We start from the raw sequence: 22,224 nt of genomic DNA, 5'->3' as shown, positions 1-22,224 counted from the left end.
TGCAGGGCCATAGATAGGCAGATGAAGTTACTTAAGACTTTTTGCCATTTTTTATTTTCCAAATTCATGTGATATACATGTACCAGTTGACATTTAGGTTCATTTTTATAAATAAAAGGAAATGTGTGAAGAAGAGAAAAAATGTGGCCCATGTCGTAACTTCCCAAGAAACCATATTCTCTTAGGAACAAAATAAGTGTTAATGGCAGAGTCCATAGCTTCAAAGATGGATCATGCACATTTTGTATGCATATTGTTTGTTTTAATTAGAAAAAGCATCAACATGATTTGGAGCATTCCCCAACCAACTATCATTTGCACCTGTACAATGGTTCAAAGAATACTGATGCTTCAGGGATGACCTATGAATTTACTTATCTGTAAGTGTGTACCTAAGTCTGAAACAATATCGTGATGCTTACCTGCTGGCGCAAGGAGATGCACGTTTAAAGTTACATTCCGGTCGCACATATCCAGAAGATCTTCTCCAACATCTACAAATATTTAAAATAATGTTATGTCTCAAAGACCTTAATACATAAATACACTTTATATCTTCTATAACAATGCAAGTGCATAATCATTCTTATACCTTTGAAACACCAACAATGGTGTGGGGAGCGGGAAGAACGTTTATCCTGATACAAGAAATTCAAAGAAATTAACAGCTGTATTTCTGGCATGACCACATTTGTGTGCGTGTTTAGCAGTGAATGATAACATTTTGATACATTTCCAAGTCCAGAAAAATGTACTCCATTACTTTTTTTACCAGTTTCAATGATGATGACCTGCTCAGCAACTATCGCCCGATCATCCACCTTCCTTTCCAAGGCCAAATCCATGAAAAAGCTGTAGCCGCTCAACTTTAAGCACACATCAACATCAATAACCTCCTACAGACCCAACATTCTCAGACCCAGAAACCACACAAAGACCTCCACCATCAAAGTGGTAGACAATGTTCTCCTCTTTCTCGATAGGCATCACTGCATCCTGGTACTCTTATCTCCTGGCAGCCTTCGACATAGTAGATCATGAAACCCTCACTGACATACTACACAGCTGCATGGGAATTGGTGAGACTATCCTCCACTGGTTCAACTCAGACAGGCATTAGTTCAGATGGATACCTTAGAAACACACTCCACTATGTGTCGCCTTTGGAGACCCACATTGATTCATTCTCTTACCCTTGATCTTCAACGTCGCCTTGGAGCCCGTGAGATCCCTCCTTGTCAACCAAAACATCTGCATCCACCAGTAGGCTAATAATTCTCAAATCAACTTCAAAATATCTGCCTTTAAAGACATCCGCCAGCTCGATGCCAGTCTCACTGAGATACAAACATGTAAGTCCAGAGCGGATCTACGCTGAAATCCCAACACTGAAAAGAGTGAGGCGGGATACAGCAGAGCGGTAAGCTTCATATCCCAAAAATAATTGTCCCCCGAATTCCATGCAATGGAAGCGCTGAATCCCATAATGCTGAACAAGGGGGAAGGCGGACACCCCCGTAACCCACACTCCTCTTGGTCGGCATTATGGGATTTGGGATTTCGGTCCATGCAGAATGCGCACAAAACGCACATTCAGCATTTTCTTTCCTTATTTTTTTACATTTCCATCAAGAGCATACCTGAAACTGATGCCCACCAAAACAGAATATCTCCTCTTATCCAATAACACTGAACATACCCAGAACCAGACCTAGTGTGCCCACCTGAACACATAGGGCTTCGTCCTACAGCTGACACCATGTGCCAAGTCTCTGTGATTCCACATTGACAGCCAACTGTCTGCCAATATGCACATAGCAAAGAAAAGCTAGATAGCGTGGCACCAACTCGCTCTCCTGTGGCAAATCAAGCCCTTCCTTCCAGGCAATAACCTCCGGTGCAATGTACAGGCCTTGTCCTTTTTTCACCTGGATGCTGGAAATACAAGCACTCTGCATGATTCACCTGCCTCAAAGGACCCTTCAAATTTGACCAAATTACGCTTATAATCATTAAACTACATTAGTTTCCCCTAAAAGCATGCATCATCTTCAAGATGCGCTGGACCATTTGCAAAGCTGTAACTTTGAATGCTCACTCCTTCCTGGTCCTAACAAGGTCACCATCTCCTGCAGCCAATGCTCCATGAGAAGCTAGGACCAGATCAGATTAAAATTGCCAAAATGCAAATACATTTTTAAAAAAAGGCTTTCTCGAGCTATGCCCCCAAGCTGGCGAAACACAAACCTATCATGCAATTGAAAAATAAGCTCAATACCCACCTCTTCGTGCACACTAAGACCCCTGATCCCATCTTATCCCTAAGTATAACTTGTATTGCTTAAATGTAATATAATATTGTAACCTTGCTCTGACCATGTAATCCTTTTACCCTCTGATGTACAGTGCTCTCTACTGCTCCTCGAAGCCACGTGTTAGGCAAGATTGTATGCAGTACCCTGTGGGAGACTGCACCAGCCTTGTCCTCTTGGCAATAGTTAACCCAACCTTTGGTATAAGCATGTACTACACAGGTTGGTAAGCCTATCTCAAGAGGGGTCAATGTGAGCTGTAGGGTTATCACACAGAGATTCACAGTGACAAGTATCCAAATAAAGACTTACACTCAAGGTTTCTTGATTAAACAATTATGTATTAATTTAACAGCCAGTTGAATATGTCTTCTTTAGAAGGGAGAAATATATGTAACACAATAATATACTTCAAAAATACACACTCAGTTTCAATAAATCAGTAGATACCCATTGGGGATGGCACACATACTTCTTACACCCTGAGGTGACAAATAACTAGGACACAATGGACATTTAAAAATAAAAGTTGTATTGGTTTCAAACTAAAAACATGGTAATAGTAACAGTTTAAGAAAATAAAAGCAGAATTCCAATATCCCAGAGTTCCAACAAAACAAAGAATTCACATATTTCCATTAGAAGAGTAAAAGGCCAGAAGGAACACAAAGGAAGCACACAGTGGTATCTGGTATTAGACACTAGGAATCAAACCCAATTCAACATATCCACATGTTCTAGTTTTTTTTCTTTAAATCCAGATTATTCTTTGTTTCCAGACAATTCTGCCAGTGAGGCGTCATATAATTCCCTTTGAATTTCAAACCAATCACTGAGTGAATGAATTTAAGCATAGCCAGGATTTGCCCTATTTTTGTCCCATCAGCAACCAGTTCCATTGTTCTTCCAAATGTAAGGATCCATCTAAGTAGTTTCCCATGAAATGTAGTCCTCAAGGAGCCCCTCACATTCCATTGCAATATGGAAGAACGATTCCACTTAGTCATTTTTCTTGCAGAAACGACAGTCATTGGTCTCAATCCCACTCTGCCAATGTTTGAACTGAACTTCTCTTGTGGGCATAATATTCAAACAGCAGCAAAACAGAAGAACCCTGTAAAATGACAAGGGAAACTTGCACAGGTATAAGGGGGGGTCATTTAAACCCTTTTTTTCCATCTACCATCTAAATGAGCAGGGTGTAATTGGTCTCGCTTCACACGTCTTTATCCAATCTTCTCTTTCCAAGAGTGACTTTACATTAAGAGGATTTCCTCTCAACAGATCAATGTCCACCCCAGAGTTGTGCAATATCTCCTTCATCACTTTGGACCAATGGTTCAGCAATTTTTCATTTGACTTGTGATCTGGTCTCGAAAAAGCCGGGGGAGGGGGTGGGGGGGCATTCAACATAATGCATTTCCAAAAGAAAGACGTTTCTTTCCATAGTACTATGGAGGCCATCGATAGGAGACGTAATTTGTGTCGAATTTTGGCTTTGGATAGGGATGTGGGTAGTCTTAAGACCTTACGCCAAAAGTGGTCTTCCAACATAGGCCATATTTTTTTACTTAAGTTAGGTAAAGTCTCTGCACCATAGGCGAGGACCTGTATAATCTTTTAACGGTAGAAGGTCAAAATAGGCATCATAGAATATGCCCCGTAGCATCTATGGATAGCAATTCCTTGAGTCGTCAGGGTTTTTAGTTTCAATTTCAGCCAGATCAATTGAGCATTTTCATTTGTATTTCTGTTGATTTTTACCCCCAGATATATAATGGTTTACTCTACGGCCAGTTGTAAATCTTCAACCATCCATGAAAAGGTTTTTGTTATCTTCTTCCTGGCAGTGGTCATGAGTAGAATTTGGGATTTTTTTTAACGTTCATTCTCATGCCATTGTTGTTCAGATAGTTATTGAATGCTGTTAATCTGTGTTGTAGTCCTATTGCCGTTAGATCAAGAAGGACAATGTCGTCTGCGTAAAGCAGCCATGGCAACTCACATACATTCAACTTGGTGGAATAGTACGAATGGTATTTTGTGAAAAACCCAGATCAGACAAATACAGGCTAAATACGATGGGGGTGAGGGCACAGCCTTGCTTAAGGCCACCAAATGTCAAGATCTTCCTGGACATCAGGCCCCCCCGACCCCAAACTAATCTGTATAGAGGTGTCTGTATACAGAGCCTATATTGCCTATATTGCCTGTAAGATGTCTACAGGGCACTTCCAGGCTTTCAATTTATCCCACAGGCGATTTCTGTCTATTCCATCAAATGCTTGATTTAAGTCTTAGAAAGCCATACATACTGTAGTATTCGTAGCCAAAGACCTCTGTTTTAGCAGGTTCAAGATGAATACATTTACGGAGGTCCCTACCCCCTTTATAAATTCCATGTCCCTAGGGTCAAGAATTCCCTTTGCAGATGCCCATAAGCTGAGATCCCGAAGAACTACTGATGCAAAGAACTTTCCTAAAGAATCCAAGAGGGCGATAGGATGATAGTTCTTAGGATCAGTCCTATCGCCCTTCTTGAACACTGGCACCACCCAGGCCTCACGCCAGGATTCCGGCACTTGCCTATTTAGCATCACCTGTTTAAAGATGGATAACGTGAATTTAGCCCAGGCATTGGGACTGCTTATCATAATGCTATTGGAGACCCCGTCAAGGCCCGCTCCCCTGGATGAGCTAAGCTTCATAATCATAGATCTGGCTTCCTCCTCGTCAAATTCAAAGTGCCAACCACCAGGGCTCTGACTCTTTTGGGCCACCAATAGACCGGGGGGTGCCTCAAATATTTTAGTATAATGGCTGACCCTTCTTCTGTCACACCCCCCCATCAGTTGGTGTCTCTTACTGCATCCCCCATTATTAATAAGGTCCCACATGTTGCGCAAGTTTCACCCGCATACTGTGAGTTACATTTTGTTGGTGTCCTTTTGGATGAGTATAGATCTATGAGCTTTAATCCAGTTCTTATATACCTGCCTGCATTTTTTGATTAGCAGCTTCGAGGATGCAGTATTTAAGCGTCTCAATTGCCTCACCTCCGCCCGATGGAGTCTACAGACTTTCACCAGTTCGATGTCATAAGTGTGTTAAGGCACTAGATGGGAAGAGCTGTTTTCCCCCATTTTTTGTATGAAACCTTTCAGGACCCACGCATATTCCACCAACTGTACGTCCCTGGCAATCTCTTGAGCAAGCCGCAGGGCCAAAAGGGAGATTTTCCCAGTCGCAATTATTTATCTATTCAGCCCTTCATTAACCTCTACAGGGGGGATGAATTTGTGTTTGCATCTACCCATAGAGGTCTCTATAGTGATAGATAGTAATTCGTGATCACTCTGAGGCAGATGAATAACCTCAAACTTAGAGATCCTTTCCCCTAGGGATGAAGAGACAATGCAAAAGTCCAGACTTGCCGCCTGTGCACCATTACTCCAGATATACGCTCTGGGGCAATCACCCACAGTTTGCCCATTCAACAGTCCCAACTCTCGGATATTAACCTCCTGCATCCATCTCTTAGCCAAACCTTCAAGCTTCCCATACTGCAAAGGCAAACCTCCCCCCCCACTACAAGAGGTGAAAGTTAAAGTCTCCACAAATAAGAATTTCAAGGTTTCCCCCCTTTATAAGAGATTGATCAACATTCTCTATAATCGACCCCATCCATGTTTCCGTTGAAGGGCCTTTTATGTCTCTATACACATTTATCAACAACAGTTTAGAGACGCCTTTTATATGTCGCCTTTCAATTTCCAATATTTGGGTATATGGATTAGGCACATGATGATGGAGAATCTTACAGCCAGATTCAACTTTGATTAGGGTCAATAAACCGGAGAATGGTCTGCCCCGCTCCCGCTTTAGAGCCGGTTTTAGATAGACTTCAATAGACTTCATATCAATCACAAACCGGTTTATTTCGTAACCATGTCTCTTGGAGGCATATGATATCATAGCCCACAAGAATCAGCCCTGCGTCTGTGAATAAAAACTCAAAGCCACGTGTGCTCCAAGATCCCACTCTCAATGGGTCACTCGTCTCCTTACTGGCATGCTATTCATCCCTCTTTTTCATCAAGCTTTCGGCAATGCATCTGGCCAGGATCTTCTTTTTGTCTAGGACACTGTGGACATTGATATATATCACTGGCAAAGTTAGAGCAATACTGAGGTTAGTGTCAAAAGGAAAAGACGAGGGAATAAAACAATGGTGAACAAATATTCTTAAGCAGGTAAGTACTTTTTGAACCCTTCAATGCAAAGTAAATTAACCCTTTCCTGGGAGAAATGTAAAGCACAAAGTCAGAGGTAAGAAGAGTCTTTCAGGGAACCAGGACAGCCAATGTTAATCAAACGTCTAGGTGAGCTGAAGCACTTCTTGCAGGCAACTAAAAAGGCTTACACAATGTTTTTAGAAGTCTTTTTAGAAAATGAAATCACTGTAGGGCCACAAGCTGGGAGGCTTGTGAGGGGCAAAGCTGCAAGCAACTTTGCAAAAACAACCAAGACAAGTCTCAACTGAGAGCTAGCAAGGCTACACAACAAGAGGTAAGTCCCCTTAGTTTTACAGTACCTTTGGTTTGAAGAACTTGGTTCCAGCTGGCTTCTGTTTCAGTGAAGGTCTGCAGATCCTGTTGTTCTTGGACCTCAGATATGGGGACAAGAGGGAGGACATCTGGGGGCTCCTGCACTACGAACTGAAGGTCGGCGGCAGCAATGGGCATACTTCAGATCAGCGACACTTTGCAGTTTCAGCTTCTCGTGGCTCTCACAAATAGCACAATCGCGGTTCTCAGATACTTTTATGGACTTTCCTCGCATCGGAGGTCCAGCACTCTGTTGAGGCGGCTCAGGCTTGGTCAGTCCTGCTTCATGGGAGTCGGAAGGATCTTCCTGTAGCTCGGTTCCAACTTTAAAACGAGACACTCTATTCTGGTGTTCCTCTCACTGGCAATCTGTTCCTGCAGCGGCAATGGCAGTGCAGCCAGCTCCGAGAGGATGTCCAGGCGAGTTCGCTTTGGGGTTGATTGGTCCCACCAACCCAAGGGAGAAAGTCGGGCAAACCAACGGTGCAGGAGTTGCAGCAAATATCTCTTCAAAATTCTTCTTCGGATTCCTTCGTCCAGTGGTCCACTTTGCCTTCCAAGCCAAAATCCTAGCCTTTTATGCAGGTTTCTCCCATTCATTCACAGCCTAGCTGTCACTCACACAGCAGGGTGGCTGTCCACCAAGGACAGCCAGCCGGCCTATCACCTTTAGGTGCATTCCTGTAACCAAGGGGATTAAGCACAGGGAGTTTCGGGCACCTCCCTCACTTCCTGCCCTGCCAGACATGCTGGAGCCAGAGGCGGGCTTCACCAGTGAATCCCGCCAGACAAAACGAACAAAGGGACCAACCCTGCTTTGGCGCCCAGAGTAAATCTCAAGGAGGACCTTTCCAACAAGAAATGGTGAAAAAAGAAGACCGGCCCATTTTGACAAAGGCACCCATAGGTGCTTTACTGCAGCTGCAATTGCAGCCTGTGGTAGAAACACGCAACGGTATTAAAAAGTAAACCACTGCCACCAGCCATTAATCATAGAAAGGGTAACATAAAAAATGTTACATGAGAAACTAGACAAAGGTACTAAGTAACCCCTCCACCACCCTATGGTAAGATAGTGTGTGCTGGGTCTCGAAAGTTACAAAATGTAAGTAAAGTCAATTTCACTTCACTGCTCTTGGAAACAGTAGTTTCACCAAGAGAAGGTATTTAAACCTTTGGGAAATCTAAGAGACTTTCCTGTGCCACTGCACTGAAGAAACAGAGTCCAAATAACAGAAAAATACGAGAGTGGGAAAAAGGTCTAACTCTCTCCAGGTTAGGAATTAAAAGTCCAAAAGTCCAGCAAAAAGAGCTGGGGGTCTCTAAGGTAGAAGGGAATTACCACATTTCTGAGAATTCTCAGTAACACCACGTATGAGCTCAAATATCCAAAATACCCAAATGTGTTGATTTCCATATGGTAAAAAAGGAAACTAAACTTATTCCACAGGTGGTGGGGAAACAGGACTGCCCGTCCTCCACCATCGCAGGAAAGAACACAACATGTGTTACTATTTCTTTGTTTCCTCTCAAGTGTTCCTCTCTACAATCATTGCTTCAAAGGATTAATTTGGTGCCAAGAGCAGTGATCTTCAAACTTTCTGGGCTGAAATCACTTGGGAATTAAATAAATTGGGTCAAACCCACTCATTCTTCAAACCACATACCTATTAAGATGTTCTCACAATAAATGCTAAACATTCTAAAGAGCAAATGAAGCATTTGCTCAGTTTGTAGGGGAGAAGGGCACTGGCAACAACAAAATGTGATATTCGGTGCAGTCGCTGCAATAGTAGTAGACTCCCTCTACTCTCACTGACAACATATTGATGTTCAGTGGAGAGCTTGTGTCAGCAGTGCAAGCTTGACTCCACATGACAATAGACTTGTGAAATGAAAAAGTCTGATATCTTTAAACTGCTTAAGTGTATATAGTGGTTTCTATTAATGCAATCAACCCCACACAGATGATACTGTTTTTAAGAATTAATTGAGAAGATTATGTATTATTGATTTAGTGTGATTTGTTATATATGCTGCCTTACTCTCTCTCTCTTTTTTAATCTGTTAAATCGGTCTTAATAATTAATAAATTCATATGGACTTATTTAAGAATGGTAATGTTTTAGTGTTTGTTTATGAGTGGGACTTTTCCTTCCCTTCACAAAGTATATGACATGAATTTAGCCCACCTAGTGTGAAGGTGAAAGCAACAATCCAAATACCTCTGTAGATCACCATGCCTGGCCTGTTTAGACATTGAGCGGGGTAGTCAGTTGTCTCTTTTTAGTATAATGCTTTAGTTGTGTCTCCTGTTTTTAGACACTGACCCCACCCTAAACAAAAAATAGTTGGGAGACTACCTTTGTAGAGGTAATCCACGTGGCAGGTACATAACAGTCTGCAACGCTCCAATCTCATTAGCTATGCCAATATGATGCATGTGATTTGGGAAAAGTTCATTCAATCCTAGTTATATTTGCGTTCTGGGACTTTTACATCTAGCTTCAGAATGGGAAAGCAAAACTAGTGTCCCAGAACGCAAACTGGATAAGGGTCTGCAAATAGCATAGGTGGAGCATGTTGGCATGAATGATTTCCCTCCCACTAACAGGTACAGAACAGGCAGCAGACGTAGCAGCATCACTCACAAATAGCAAGTGAAGTACGGGAGCAGCGCTAGCTTCCCTAACACACAAAACAAAATAAGTACAACACAATGCCATGCACCGTCCGCACAGGTGCTGCGTCGCTTTACCATTGACAGGCTGGCAATTGTGTCCACGATGGTGTTGGTTCCAGGGGGTTCTATCGACAGCAGACCCAAGGCAACAGCAATGACCCGGTACAGTGAAACGCAACATTGGAAATAACACCGTTACGCCTCCGTGTGTGCATGTCACACACAAGGTGTATGGCACCATGTTCACGTTGTTGCGGCCGGTTACCCAGACAATGCGCTGTGGTTCAATGGTCTTGTTGTAACCACAGCATCACATAAAAGAACAAGTTACTTATGCCTGGTAACATTCTTTCAACTGTATGTTCCTTCCACATATTCCTCCTCTTTTGATATATCCATATTCACCTTTAGTTGCCTCAGAATTTTTTGTTTTCAGCAGGGGGCGCTTTGCGTCGATGCCTGACGACTCAATGTCCCGCGAGGGCCTACGCCCCGATGTTGACGTCACCACTGGTACATATAGTGAGCTGTAAGGAAGGCATGGTATCAAAGTAAGACAGACACAAATGAACACAGTTCAAGCGTGTTTATTAAACTGTATAAATGGGTGAGATAAACGCCTAATCTAAGCTTAAATCTAAGATGGGAGAAAGCTACGACTATCAAATTATAATAATGCAGTACTAGTGGAGTCTAGTCAAATAAACAGGGCCTTTACAAAGAAAAGCCTATTGCCAATCCTTACTGCTATGCTACAAAAGAGTGTGGGATAATGTTCACAAGAACAGAAAGAATTGTTCACAAAATGATAAATCAGGATGTGATGGCCAAGGTCTCCCTTGCCCGCGTTTTTAGCACGGGACAAGGCGGGACTCTTGAGCACAGCACACTCCTCGGCTTCTCCAGCACAAAGTTACAGTTCCTTTTCTCAATATCGGGACATTCTGTCTCCAAGTCTCTTTCATGCAAATTCTCTTGCTTCAGAGGGTGTGATTTATCATAAACAACAAAACAAAAGTTCCTTCCATTTAGCTTCATGTCGGGCGATTACTCTTCACCCTGGGAACCCACTCAGCCGGCCTTCGACCTTTTCTCTCAATGTTAGCCTCCCTGAGTCTGGCTCAGACCAACCACTCAGTGTGGACATCCTTCAGTCGGGTTTACGTTTGTCACCACAATGTAGTTCACTTAGCTTTTCCTCAATGTGGGATTCACTTCCCTTAGCATTTCATTTGACGACCCTCAGTTGGGTTCACTACCGCCCTTCAATCACAATCTCTTCATTTGTAGTATTCAAAAGTCTCAATGTCTTTTTAAACAACCATCTTGTTTAGTTAGGCCCTCATCCGGGGCTAAAACCTTCCTTCACCGGACTCCTAAATTACTTACTGGTTCAAACAAAGACCTCAGAGGGGCGATCCCGTCTTGCAGAATTGCTCTGTTTTTCTCTGGCAAGTGTGTACATCAAAATATCACAGTTCTCACAGAGTTCCCCTCACCCGGGCTCAAACGCCAGTTTCACACTTCGCTTAGTCGGGTTCACACTTTAATATTCCTCAAAGAAGGGGTTTGGCTTGACCCTCGTATGACCACTTAGATTTCTCAGTTCAACACATTCTCCTTGTTCAGGAGCGCGGCATCTGTCAGAGTCCTTCGATTGAGCGTCCAAGTGGCGCTGGACCACACTATCTGATACCTATTTTGCGTACAAAAGACTTTTGTGCTTTATTCTTCTTTCTTTATACAATGTTGCTCTTCACAACCTTGAGCCCAACACAGTCCAATCTATTATCAGCTCTTTCCAACTAACCGGCTGTGCTGAACTCTGTTGGCGTTTCATGGCTCTTGAGTCAAGTACGGTACCACGATGGCAACCGCTTCTCCCCTCCCTGGCTATCAGTGCGGGAGGGTTCCATGTACCACTGACATTCTTCGCACCATTCGCCAGCTGCAATTCCCGGTCTTACGTTTCTCTTCTCTGAGTGTCTGCGGGTCTGGGTTGAAAAGTGCAAGGGCGATTCCCTCCTTGTCCTTACATGTCCTGCCGCCTTTCTCCTCCGTTTGAACTTCCGTCCTGGCATAATTGCTTCCTCATGCGTTTGGCCTTGCTCAGAGTGTGCTTTCGTGCTCTGCCTTTTATCCCTATGGGGAAAGGGAAGGGAAGAGAAGGGAAGTCAGATGTGTTTAATTATCAGAAATTTCCTGACTCCACCTGACCCTTATGTTGGATATGTCAGGTATACGGCTCTGGTGTTAGTCTGTCGTCTTTCATGGTGATTGGTCTGTGAGGAAAGTGTTTGTGTCAAGAAAGGGGGGTGGTTGAGGTTCTAGATATCCTACCGGGTAGGATGGGGAAAAGATGTCATAAAGAAGTGAGTACTGCGTCTAACCCTTCAGTGTCTCACTTCCACTCACAGAAGACTCCTCACCCAGGTGATCTTCCCGCACTAGTCCACCCTCAGGAACTGGATCCAGTAGCGCTGGGCGTGTCCTGGCCACCTGGATGACAGATCCCCGGGGACTAGTAAGTGAGACACCTTCAGGTTTCTCACAGCGTGCAGCGACAGTTAGCTTCAGCTCTGTTTTGTTGCGTTCCCTCAATAATTTATGGTATTACCTTGCGTAACACAGTATTCTGCCTTGAAAGAACGTAAAGTTTAACAACACAGAAATTCTACTGTGGGGTAGGTTGGGAGGGGCGATGAGGTATATGTGGGAGGAAAATCCAGTCGAAAGAACGTTACCTCGGTTAAGTAACTTGCTCTTCGAATTCCTCATCTTTTGATAGACTCCCACATCAGTATTTATTTTGGAGGAGGGAGTAAGAGATTAGGAGTTCCTTATGGGTTTGTATTAACAGAATGTAACACTGCCTTCCCAAATCCTCCTCCCTGGCCTGAGGAAGAGTCCAGACAATAATGCTTTGTAAAAGTATGAACAGAGTACCTTTTGGCCGCCACACAAATATCTTGAATTGGGACTCCTCTCTGTAAAGCAGAGGATGTAGCCAGCCCTCGAGATTAGGTGTGCATCAGACCATTTTACGCACTTAATTCTTGTGAATACTGCACATTTATTTTTCCTAGTCGTATATTCCTATTTGATGTTAAATTAGTAGATATGTTTGGTATAGTTTTAAAATATTGCAAGTGTTTGCATGTATGCCTCTGTGTGTGAGGGCACATTCACTTGTTAGTCACAGCAGAGTGAGCAAGGAACAGCGAGCAGGTATAATTCATACAGATAGGGAGGGTGAAAATCTACCAGCAATTCTTTGATGGACTTTTATATAAGTTTAATGGGACATTAGCAGTCCTTCCCCAATAAGGACTAGCTACTATTTTTTTTAAATGAGACCAGGTTAACACTTCTCAACATTGTTGTATATATTTTTAGCAGGGTTGACTGTACTAGTACCTCTCAACAGCTCTGCTATATATTTAAGTACCCTAGCTGCTCAGCAGGACAATGGACTATTCATAGCAGGGCTAAAGCATATTTCGAGGCATCATAACCAGATTTCTTAGCAGGACTGATAGGTTTTGGAACAGTACCTGAATTTTTCAGCAGTGGCATTGTAATGACGCAGTACCAACATGTGTTTGCAGTTTCAGTATGTAGCCAACGCACTGAAGAGAAACAGTCTCTAAGCTCTCCCATCCATTATCCTGAGGTGTTAGTATGCACACTGGTGGACAGTGTGAGAAAAATTGCATTGCTTTGGTAGGTTTCAAGCCACCCTGCTCTCTGTATTGCGGTTTTCCTAACTCTGATTCTCCCATGTCTGCCAAATCTCTAGTACCTCTATAAATCTCCTGCTTCATGTGTAGGATAGTTCATTGAAAGAGGCATAGAGTTTGGGATGGGCCATTATGTCAGGTAAGCCATGCATGGGACTGCCGATGCCCCAATCCTACACGCCTTTCAGACTAGGTTGATAAACCTGCCACACAGATCAATGTTTCACCTGCATGTTCCAAAAAAAGATCAATGGCTTGGTGTGCTCATGCATCTGCATGCATTGATATGTGTTTAAGATGGAGATAAAAGGTTTGAATTGTAGCAGAACCGACTTAGCTTTCCAAAGGGTAAATGTTTTATGGTTCAGAACCCGCACATCTCCTCAGTGCTGCCATACTTGCCATTCAGTGCAGGTAAAGCATTTGCATGGAAACAAATTCAGCATCTAATGATAGGAAACTCTAAATCTGCAATTTCCAGCCTAACTTCCAAAAGCAAGTTTGCATACATTTAAAAGGAGCCACCCCCTAATTTCCAAACTAAACTATATTTATAGATGGAAAATGCATTTTCAGGTTTTCAAGATGGCCACCGGGGTGAGGAGTCGCAAATGAGCTGCGCTCCGCCTGGACCGCCAGACAATTCAGCACATTGAAGAAGCGGTTGTTGGCAGATAAGGTGGATTGACCTTGTCGCCACTACAGCCCCCCCCCACATCCCCCCAGCGACAGCACCACCCACCCAACCCGTTGCTCGTGGAAACACCGGAGCGGAGGTACTACGAGAGCGGCTCATCCCCCGTGGTGGGAAACCGAACCCGACGAGGAGAGAGCGGGGAGGCCAGGGGAGAGTGGAGGCCCTGAACGGGGTGCATGGACCCGTGCCCACCCTCTGCCCCCCCACCCGCAGCACTAGAATCAGTGAGCCCCGCAATCCGGGGACAGCATGGGCTCCGGCGCTGAGGCACGCCCCTCCCCCTCCGTCAAGAGCTGCAGACGGCAGGAAGAGAGGAGTGTGGACCGCCCGTAATTGAGGCCGGGGGCGAGGAGGGCCCGCACAGGAAAGAGATGTCAGCCGACGGCAGGCGGGGCGGACCGCTTTAATCTTGGAGCGGGGGCCGCCCTGCACTCACCACAAGCACACGCGAAGGTGGTGAGTCGGGTCGGGTGGAGCCTCGGAGCAAGCCCGGCGGCGGAGGTGGAGGAGGGGCGTAGAGAGCGGACGAGGCGGGCCCCCGGTGGACTCCAAAGCACCCAAATCATATAGAGAACATCGAGGGGAGGTGAGGGGGGAATCGCGCAATTGGACTTAAAGAGGGAAAAGAAGGGGGAAAAAAATGATTAAAAAAAATAAAAAATAAAAAATAAAGGAAAGCGCACCTCTTGCCAAAAGAAAGGGAAGGAAAGGCAAGAGGTTAATCAAGGGACAATATATAAAGCCGGACAACCCTGGCCAACTTGTTGCATAAAGATCACCAGGGAAGACAGTCCATGCATCGAGGGTGGGGTGGAAACAGACGCACAAGCTGGGCGGCACGCTACGAAATCAGATAACCCACCCCAATAACATAACAGGCAAGGAGGAACTCCAGAGTTGGGAGGACGACCCCCCCCACCCACCCCCTCAGGAAAAGCACAATCAGGAACACTCCAGCGTATGCAGGCCTAAAAGATACGAGAAGACAAGTTGAAGCCCGAAAGGTCAGGATTTGCAACCTGGGACTCCTAAGGGGATAGGAAAGAACACCTAGCTCAGAGGGAACAAAACAGCGGACAGTTAATAAGTACCCACTGGTCAGCAGAAGGACCGGAAAACCCACGGGACGCCACAGACAGGCATTGAAATATGTCAAGAGCCAGGGGGAAAAGCAACGTCACGCAGCAAACACCACAGTCCACTAAACAAGACGCAAATATCCTACAAATGTGGTCGACGGAAGGAGCGGCACAACAAAGATTACAAGAGGACTCCCAAAGAGAGGGCGAAGAGCCCACCCACCACCAACAGCCTCTAACGAGAGAAGATATGCAGACATGGTTTCAGGACCTGCAGGAAAAGTTCATGTCCACGGTGCAGGAACAATTCACAACGATGAAGAATGACATGAAGCAGGCGGTGCAGGATATCAAAATAGACGTGGCCAAGCAAGAGGAAAGAACGGATATCGTTGAGAGGACAATTAAGCAGGTCGAGGAAGAGGCGCTGCAGACTAGTGAAACACAAGAACACTTAGTGGGACTTACCCACAACCTGGAAATACAATGTGAAGATCTAGAAAACCGCTCCAGACGGTCCAACATTTGCATTAAAAATATGGCGGAATCCGTTCTTGATAAAGACCTGAAGCAGGCAGTGAAGGAGGTCTTTAGAGATGTCCTGGGTGCTCAAGAGACAGAGGAAATTGGAATCCACAGAGTCCATAGGGTAGGACCAAAAAGGACAGGAGGACTGGGAGAAAGACCAAGGGATGTCTGGCTCCCTCATCATATCCACAGAAGAACAAGTTACTTCTTACCTTGTAACGTTCTTTCGATGGGATGTTCCTCCGACGTATTCCTTATCTTTGATAATTCGTCTCCAGCTTGCTGGCCTCGGAAATGTTTTCTCTGTAGAGAGCGCTGCGCGTCGACGTCCGCCGAGTCGATGTCCCTCGACAGCCACCGTATCGGCGCCGGCATCACCATGCCCATAAATAGCCACGCGTGGCGTCCGTTGCTCAGTTCCATTTTGTAGCATAAGATAAGTCATGCCTGAATTGGTTATTGACCTTGAAGGAGCGTAAGCTGCAACCACAAGGGAAGTATTACTGCGGGGATGGATGGGAGGGGCGATAAGGAATACGTCGTTACAAGGTAAGAAGTAACTTGTTCTTCGAAGGGATTGTGTCCTCCAACGTATTCCTTATCTTTGATAGACTCCCATAGCAGTGGCATGTAATTGGAGGTGGGAGTAATAATGTCATGTATCCCTTTTAGGAATGAACCAAATGTAATACGGCTTTGCCAAATCTGGTCTCTTGACTAGTGGAGGAATCCAGGTTGTAAAATTTTGTGAATGTATGTGCGGACGACCATGTGGCAGCCGCACATATGTCTCGGACCGGTACCCCTCTTTGAAGGGCCGAAGAGGCTGCGATACCCCTGGTTGAATGAGCCCTAAGATTTTGGGGTGTCTCTTTCCCTGCCAGTTTGTAACATTCCAGAATGACCAAAATAATCCACCTGGAAATGGTCTGTTTTGTTATGGGTAGTCCCAACATGTGACCTGAGTATCCTACAAACAGTTGGTCTGCTTGCCTAATCCTAGCCAGTCTGCTGATGTAAAAGCTCAGAGCTCGCCTTTGGTCCAGCCTATGTAGCCTTTCTTCCTCTTTCCTCGGATGGGGAGGAGGGTAGAACGAAGGTAAGGTAATTTTCTGAGTGATATGAAATTCAGAAACCACCTTTGGGAGGAAATTAGGCTTCACCTGTAGGACAACTTTGTCCTTATGGAAAATTGTATGGGGGGGGTTTACAAGAGAGCTTGTAATTCGCTCACCCTCCTAGCAGATGTTAGTGCTACCAATAGGACAGTTTTAAGAGTGAGAAATATCAGCGAACAAGAGTGGAGTGGTTCGAATGGCGTACCCATTAGGAAATTTAAGACTAAATTTAAGTCCCATAAGGGAACTTGGAATGGTCTTGGAGGATAAACATTAGTTAATCCCTTGAGAAATTGTATTACTAGAGGTAGTTTGAAATACGATGGTTCCTCCGCAGTGCGCTTGAAGATTGAAAGCGCTGCGAGATAGCCTTTTACAGTGCCAACTTGAAGGCCTGAGTTTGCCAAGTAGAGTAGAAATGATAACACCGTTGGTGTGCCACATGAAAAAGGGTCAATATTCCCCTCTCTACACCAGCTGCAAAATTTGTTCCAACGGCAGCAGTATAAAGACTTTGTTGCTGGCCTTCTGGCCGAAAGCAACACCTCCATGACGTCATCAGGGAGGTCCCAATCCTTGTACCTCACCCTTTCAGAAGCCAAGCGTGAAGGTTGAGGGTTCTGATGTCTGGATGGAGAACCTGACCTCCCTTCTGTGAGAGATGATTCTCTTTGAGTGGAAGACGGATTGGAGGACAGATAGACATATCTAGAAGGTCCGGGTACCACGTTCTCCTGGCCCAGTCCGGGGCAATTAAGATCATGGTTTTCCAGAATCTTCTCAACCTCCTGATCATTTGAGGAATAACAGGGACTGGTGGAAACGTGTAAAGGAGTGGGAACTCCCAGTCCACTACGAACGCGTCCCCTAGAGCTCCTCTCGGGGGAAATTCTCTTGAACAGAACAGATCGCACTTCCTGTTGGTGCTGGTGGTGAACAGATCCACCTGAGGGGTTCCCCAAAGGGCAAAGATCTCTTGAAGGACTTCCTGAGCTAGCTCCCACTCGTGGGAGACTGTGCTCTGCCTGCTCAGAGCGTCCGCTGACAAGTTCTTCTCCCCGGCTAGGTGGACTGCCGATAGAGAGATTCCTTTCTGAATTGCCCAAAACCAGAGCTGCATTGCCTCTCTGCACAGTGGCAGTGATCCTACGCCTCCTCTTTTGTTGAGGTAGTGCATGGCCACCCTGTTGTCCATCATTATCAGGACATTTCTCCCCTGTACTGATGGCAGGAAAGCTTTCAGCGCTAGTCTGATCGCTCTCAGCTCTAATAGGTTGATGTGTAGTCTGGACTCGGATGGAGACCAACGACCGCTGATGGTCAAGTCGTTGGCATGGGCTCCCCACCCTGTGAGTGAGGCGTCTGTGACTACCGTTATCTGCGGCCATGGTTGCCAAAACAGTTCTCCTTTCAAGATGTTCTCTGGATAGGCCCACCATTGAAGGTCGTGGGCTACCTTGCCCGGAATCCGGAGGAGATCTGTCATTCTCCCTGAGAATTGCGACCACTGAGTTCTCAGTGCCCACTGAAGAGATCTCATTCTCAGGCGAGACTCTGGCACAAGTAAGATGCAGGATGCCATGAGGCCTAGCAACCTCAAAAAGTCGAAGGCTGGGAGACGTTGGGCATTTTGAAACTTGTTGACCATCTGCAGAATATCTTGAGCCCTCACCTCTGGTGGCGAGGCTTTTCCCAGGGAAGTGTCCAGGACCGCTCCAATGAACTGGAGTCTCTGTGATGGTATCATCTGTGACTTCTTGAAATTGAGGGAGAAGCCCAGTTTGTGAAGGAAGTGGCAGACATAATCTAGCTGGATCTGAGCTTGTTCCGAAGATACAGCTCTGATCAGCCAATCGTCCAGGTAGGGGTAGACGTGGATCCCTTCCCTCCTTAGACTCGCAGCCACTACCGACATTAGCTTGGTGAAGACCCTCGGGGCGGAGGTCAGACCAAATGGCAGAACTCGAAATTGATAATGAGTCGCCAATTGCGAACCTCACATATTTCCTGTGTTTGAGATGGATTGGCACATGGAAATAAGCATCCTGAAGGTCCAGAGATACCAGCCAGTCCTGGAGCTGGAGGGCCTGAAGGATCTGAGAGAGAGTTACCATCTTGAACTTGTCCTTCCTGAGGAACTTGTTCAATTCTCGTAAGTCCAGGATGGGTCTCAGTCCTCCGTCCTTCTTCGGTATGAGAAAGTAGGGGGGAGTACCAGCCCTTGTTCCTGTCCGCTACAGGTACCGGTTCTATGGCACCTTTCTCTAGTAGGTCTATAATTTCCTGCAAGAGGAGCGTATCTGGAACTTTTAGAGAGCTGTGCCCCGGTGGATGACTCTGAGGGATGTGTAGAAAGGGTAGGCAGCAACCCTGGGCAACTGTCTCCAATGCCCAAGCATCTGACGTAATAGCCTGCCATTCCGTCAGATGGTGAGTTAACCTGCCCCCTACAGGTGTTTTGTGTGGAAAGACCTCAGAGTGGTTTGGGGGCGGCTAATGCAGATGCAGAGGGTAAAGAGGCACCTGCTGCTGCTGCGGCTTTAGTACTTTTGACCCGTCCACCTCGGGTGGATCTCCTTTGGCCTCTTTGAGCCGGCTGTCCTCTGCCTTTCCCGAATGCGGAATAATAGCGAAAGGACTTCCCTCTCTTAGAGGGTACTGAGGGGCGAAAAGGAGTTTGGCGGATTGCAGCTCCTAAAGAGTTTGCCGCTGCTTTAGATGTCTGCAACTTTTCCAGACTGTCATCAGCCTTTTTACCGAATAAAAAAGAGCCGTCAAAGGGCATATTCAAAAGTCTGGCCTATACATCTGGAGCAAAGCCAGACTTTCACAACCACGCATGCCTGCGGATTGTCGTACTTGCCGCCATGGCCCTGCTGACACTGTCAGCGGAATCGATGCCAGTTTGAAGTGACTCGCACATGGCATCTTTGCCATCTTTGATGATGTTAAGGAAGGCTTCCCTTTCCTCTCCTTCCGGTATGCAGTCAGCCGCTGATGAAGCACACTCCCACAGTGTGTGACTGAACCTGGCGAGCGTACAGGTGGCGTTGATGGACTTCAACGCCATACTACAAGCAGAAAATACTTTTCTTGCCATAGAATTGTACCTTTTGTCATCTCTATCCTGTGGGACAGTAGGGTAAGCGGATCTGCTGCTTGATTAAGTTGCCGCTTGAACCACCAGGCTCTCTGGAGTCGGGTGTTTTCATAAGTATTCAGGGTCAGCCGCAGCTACCCTATACTTGGCTGACAATCCTTTATTGACTGCAGGGATAACCTCAGGAGTTTCCCAATTAGATGAAATCTTCCTTTGCAAGGCTGCATCGAAGGGGACCACAGGATCCTCCTGTGGACCTTTGTCCAGTATGTCTGTCAGGTCATCCTGTTGAAAAACAGGTGAAGGCGCAGACCAACCCATAAATTCAATAATCCTTGCCATCAGGGTTCTATAGGGTGTTTCGGCATGTTCCCCTGGGTCTGGTTTGACAAATTCCACTTCTGGAGAAGTGTCCAGCCCACTTGCCTCATGTAAAGATTCCTGTAGGTCTTTCAACCTTCTTTCCTCAGAGGTAAAATCCTCTGAAACAGGTAGTGTGGTCCTCTGCAACCCGAAGGTTTCCTGGTCAGAATCCTCCCCTTCTTCATAGATTGAAGATAATCTGGGGTACTCTGATCTCGGAAATGGTGTAAAACCCATTTCTAAGGCAGAAGGAGCCAAACTCGTCATTATTGGGCGAGAAAGCGTCAATGTCGTCGACGCCAATGTGACAGGCTTCGAAGGCGCCGAGAAAGGTGTCGAGAAAACTGGAAGAGGCCTCAAAGATGTCTCGGCGTCGTGCCGGAGGCTCTTGGTATCACCGTTGGCTGTGATTTAGCCGTGGTTTTCTCTTTCATCGGCGTCGATGTCGGCGTCGACGATGGCGTCGATTCGATCGACCGATGTGCCGAAGAACCCTTCGACAACGGCGACGATGGCGCCGATCCATGCGTCGAGGGGATCTTCGACAACGCCGTCGATGGCGCCGATCCATGTGTCGAAGGGATCTTCGACGACGGTGTCGAAGATGGTGCCTTCTTACCTGATGGCCCGTGGCGCTCTCGGGTGGATTCTTTCGCCGGGTGCAGCGACTCGCGGCGTTTCGATTTTTTGGGTTTTTCACCCCATCTATCACCCTCAGCTGTCTTCGAGGGGGTCGAGGCCGCTTTCTCGAAGACGCTTAGCATTTTCTTCCTGAATTCCTCCCACTCAGCCTGAGAGCTGTGTTTTGTGGGGCAGGAGACCCTTTCTGGGGAAATAGAAGATGACGAGGAAGGGGATCTTCGACGTCTCTTCTTTGAGTGTCTAGATCTCGACGAATGGTGGGAGCTACTTCGAGACCTAGAATGGGAATGCTTTCGACAGCGAGGAGACGAATGCCTCGACTCGGCTGAAGAAACTTTCGAGGAGGTTTTGACTGACTTGCCTCTCTCGAGCTTCCCCTTCCGCTGCTTCAAGGCTTTCGCCGTCATGGACATGCAGTCCTCACTCTCCGAACAATGGTGCTCGAATCCCAAGCACCACAAGCAGATCCTGTGTGGATCTGTTATCGACATTTTCTTACCGCAGTCTCGACATTTTTTGAAGCCGGACCGCGGAGTCGTCGGTTCCGATGAAGAAGTCATCGAGAACAAGTTGGTAATTCGAGTTAATAGAAGAGGTTTTATCTACCTGAACTGAGCAACGATATTCCGAGGCCCCAGCAAGCGCGGACAAACGGAACTGAGCAACGGACGCCGCGCATGGCTATTTATGGTCATGGTGACGTTAGCGCCGATACGGTGGCTGTTGAGGGACATCGACTCGGCGGACGTCGACGCGCAGCGCCCTCTACAGAGGAAACATTTCTGAGGCCAACAACCTGGAGAGGTATTATCAAAGATAAGGATACGTCGGAGGACGCAATCCCTTCGAAAGAACAGATTCTGAGGAGGGCAAGAGAAATGGAGCACATCAGAATGAATGGACAAGATATACAGCTCTGTCAGGACCTGGCGCTGGTGACCCTACAAAAGAGAAGAGCAATGGCCACTCTGGTCAAAGCCCTGGTTGCGAAACAAATCCGCTATAAGTGGATCTTCCCATTTGGGCTGTTATTCACCTGGGAAGGAAAGCAGAGAAGGGTTACCACGTGGGAAGAAGGCCTCAGTACGATGGGACTACAAGAAGAGGAAGTGGACTCGGAGGAAGCTAATGCAAGGGGAGTCCAATCGAGAAAGCCGAGAGGCTGGGAAACGGTCAGACCGAGAAGAATAAAAGCAGGAAGGGAAGATCGTAGGAAACATCGATGACAGAATTGTGATGTAAAGGACTAGAATGGACAGAAATATACATGAGGGCAATTCACGGTACCCGTTGAGGGTGAGCGGAGAGATACAGATCAGCCGCACAATACTTGATGATGGCAGTCCAGGGGTAAC

At 46.1% G+C, this 22,224-nt stretch overlaps 1 protein-coding gene across 7 annotated transcripts in view; it reads right to left on the bottom strand.

Annotated features, from left to right (window-relative positions):
• METTL22 (methyltransferase 22, Kin17 lysine) overlaps nt 1-22,224 on the bottom strand; it is a 711,415-nt gene that overhangs the window by 410,408 nt on the left and 278,783 nt on the right. For all 7 annotated transcript variants that reach the window (XM_069647035.1, XM_069647041.1, XM_069647039.1 and 4 more), the window contains one exon: nt 423-494. In XM_069647035.1, the coding sequence (XP_069503136.1) occupies nt 423-494 (72 nt within the window). The remainder of the gene's footprint in view (nt 1-422; nt 495-22,224) is intronic.

The sequence above is a fragment of the Ambystoma mexicanum genome, chromosome 2q (genome assembly GCF_040938575.1).
Source record: "Ambystoma mexicanum isolate Mex_15411 chromosome 2q, UKY_AmexF1_1, whole genome shotgun sequence".
Lineage (NCBI taxonomy): Eukaryota > Metazoa > Chordata > Amphibia > Caudata > Ambystomatidae > Ambystoma > Ambystoma mexicanum.
The sequence above is the reverse complement of the archived record's forward strand: the minus strand, read 5'-3'. Positions and strand labels throughout refer to the sequence as shown.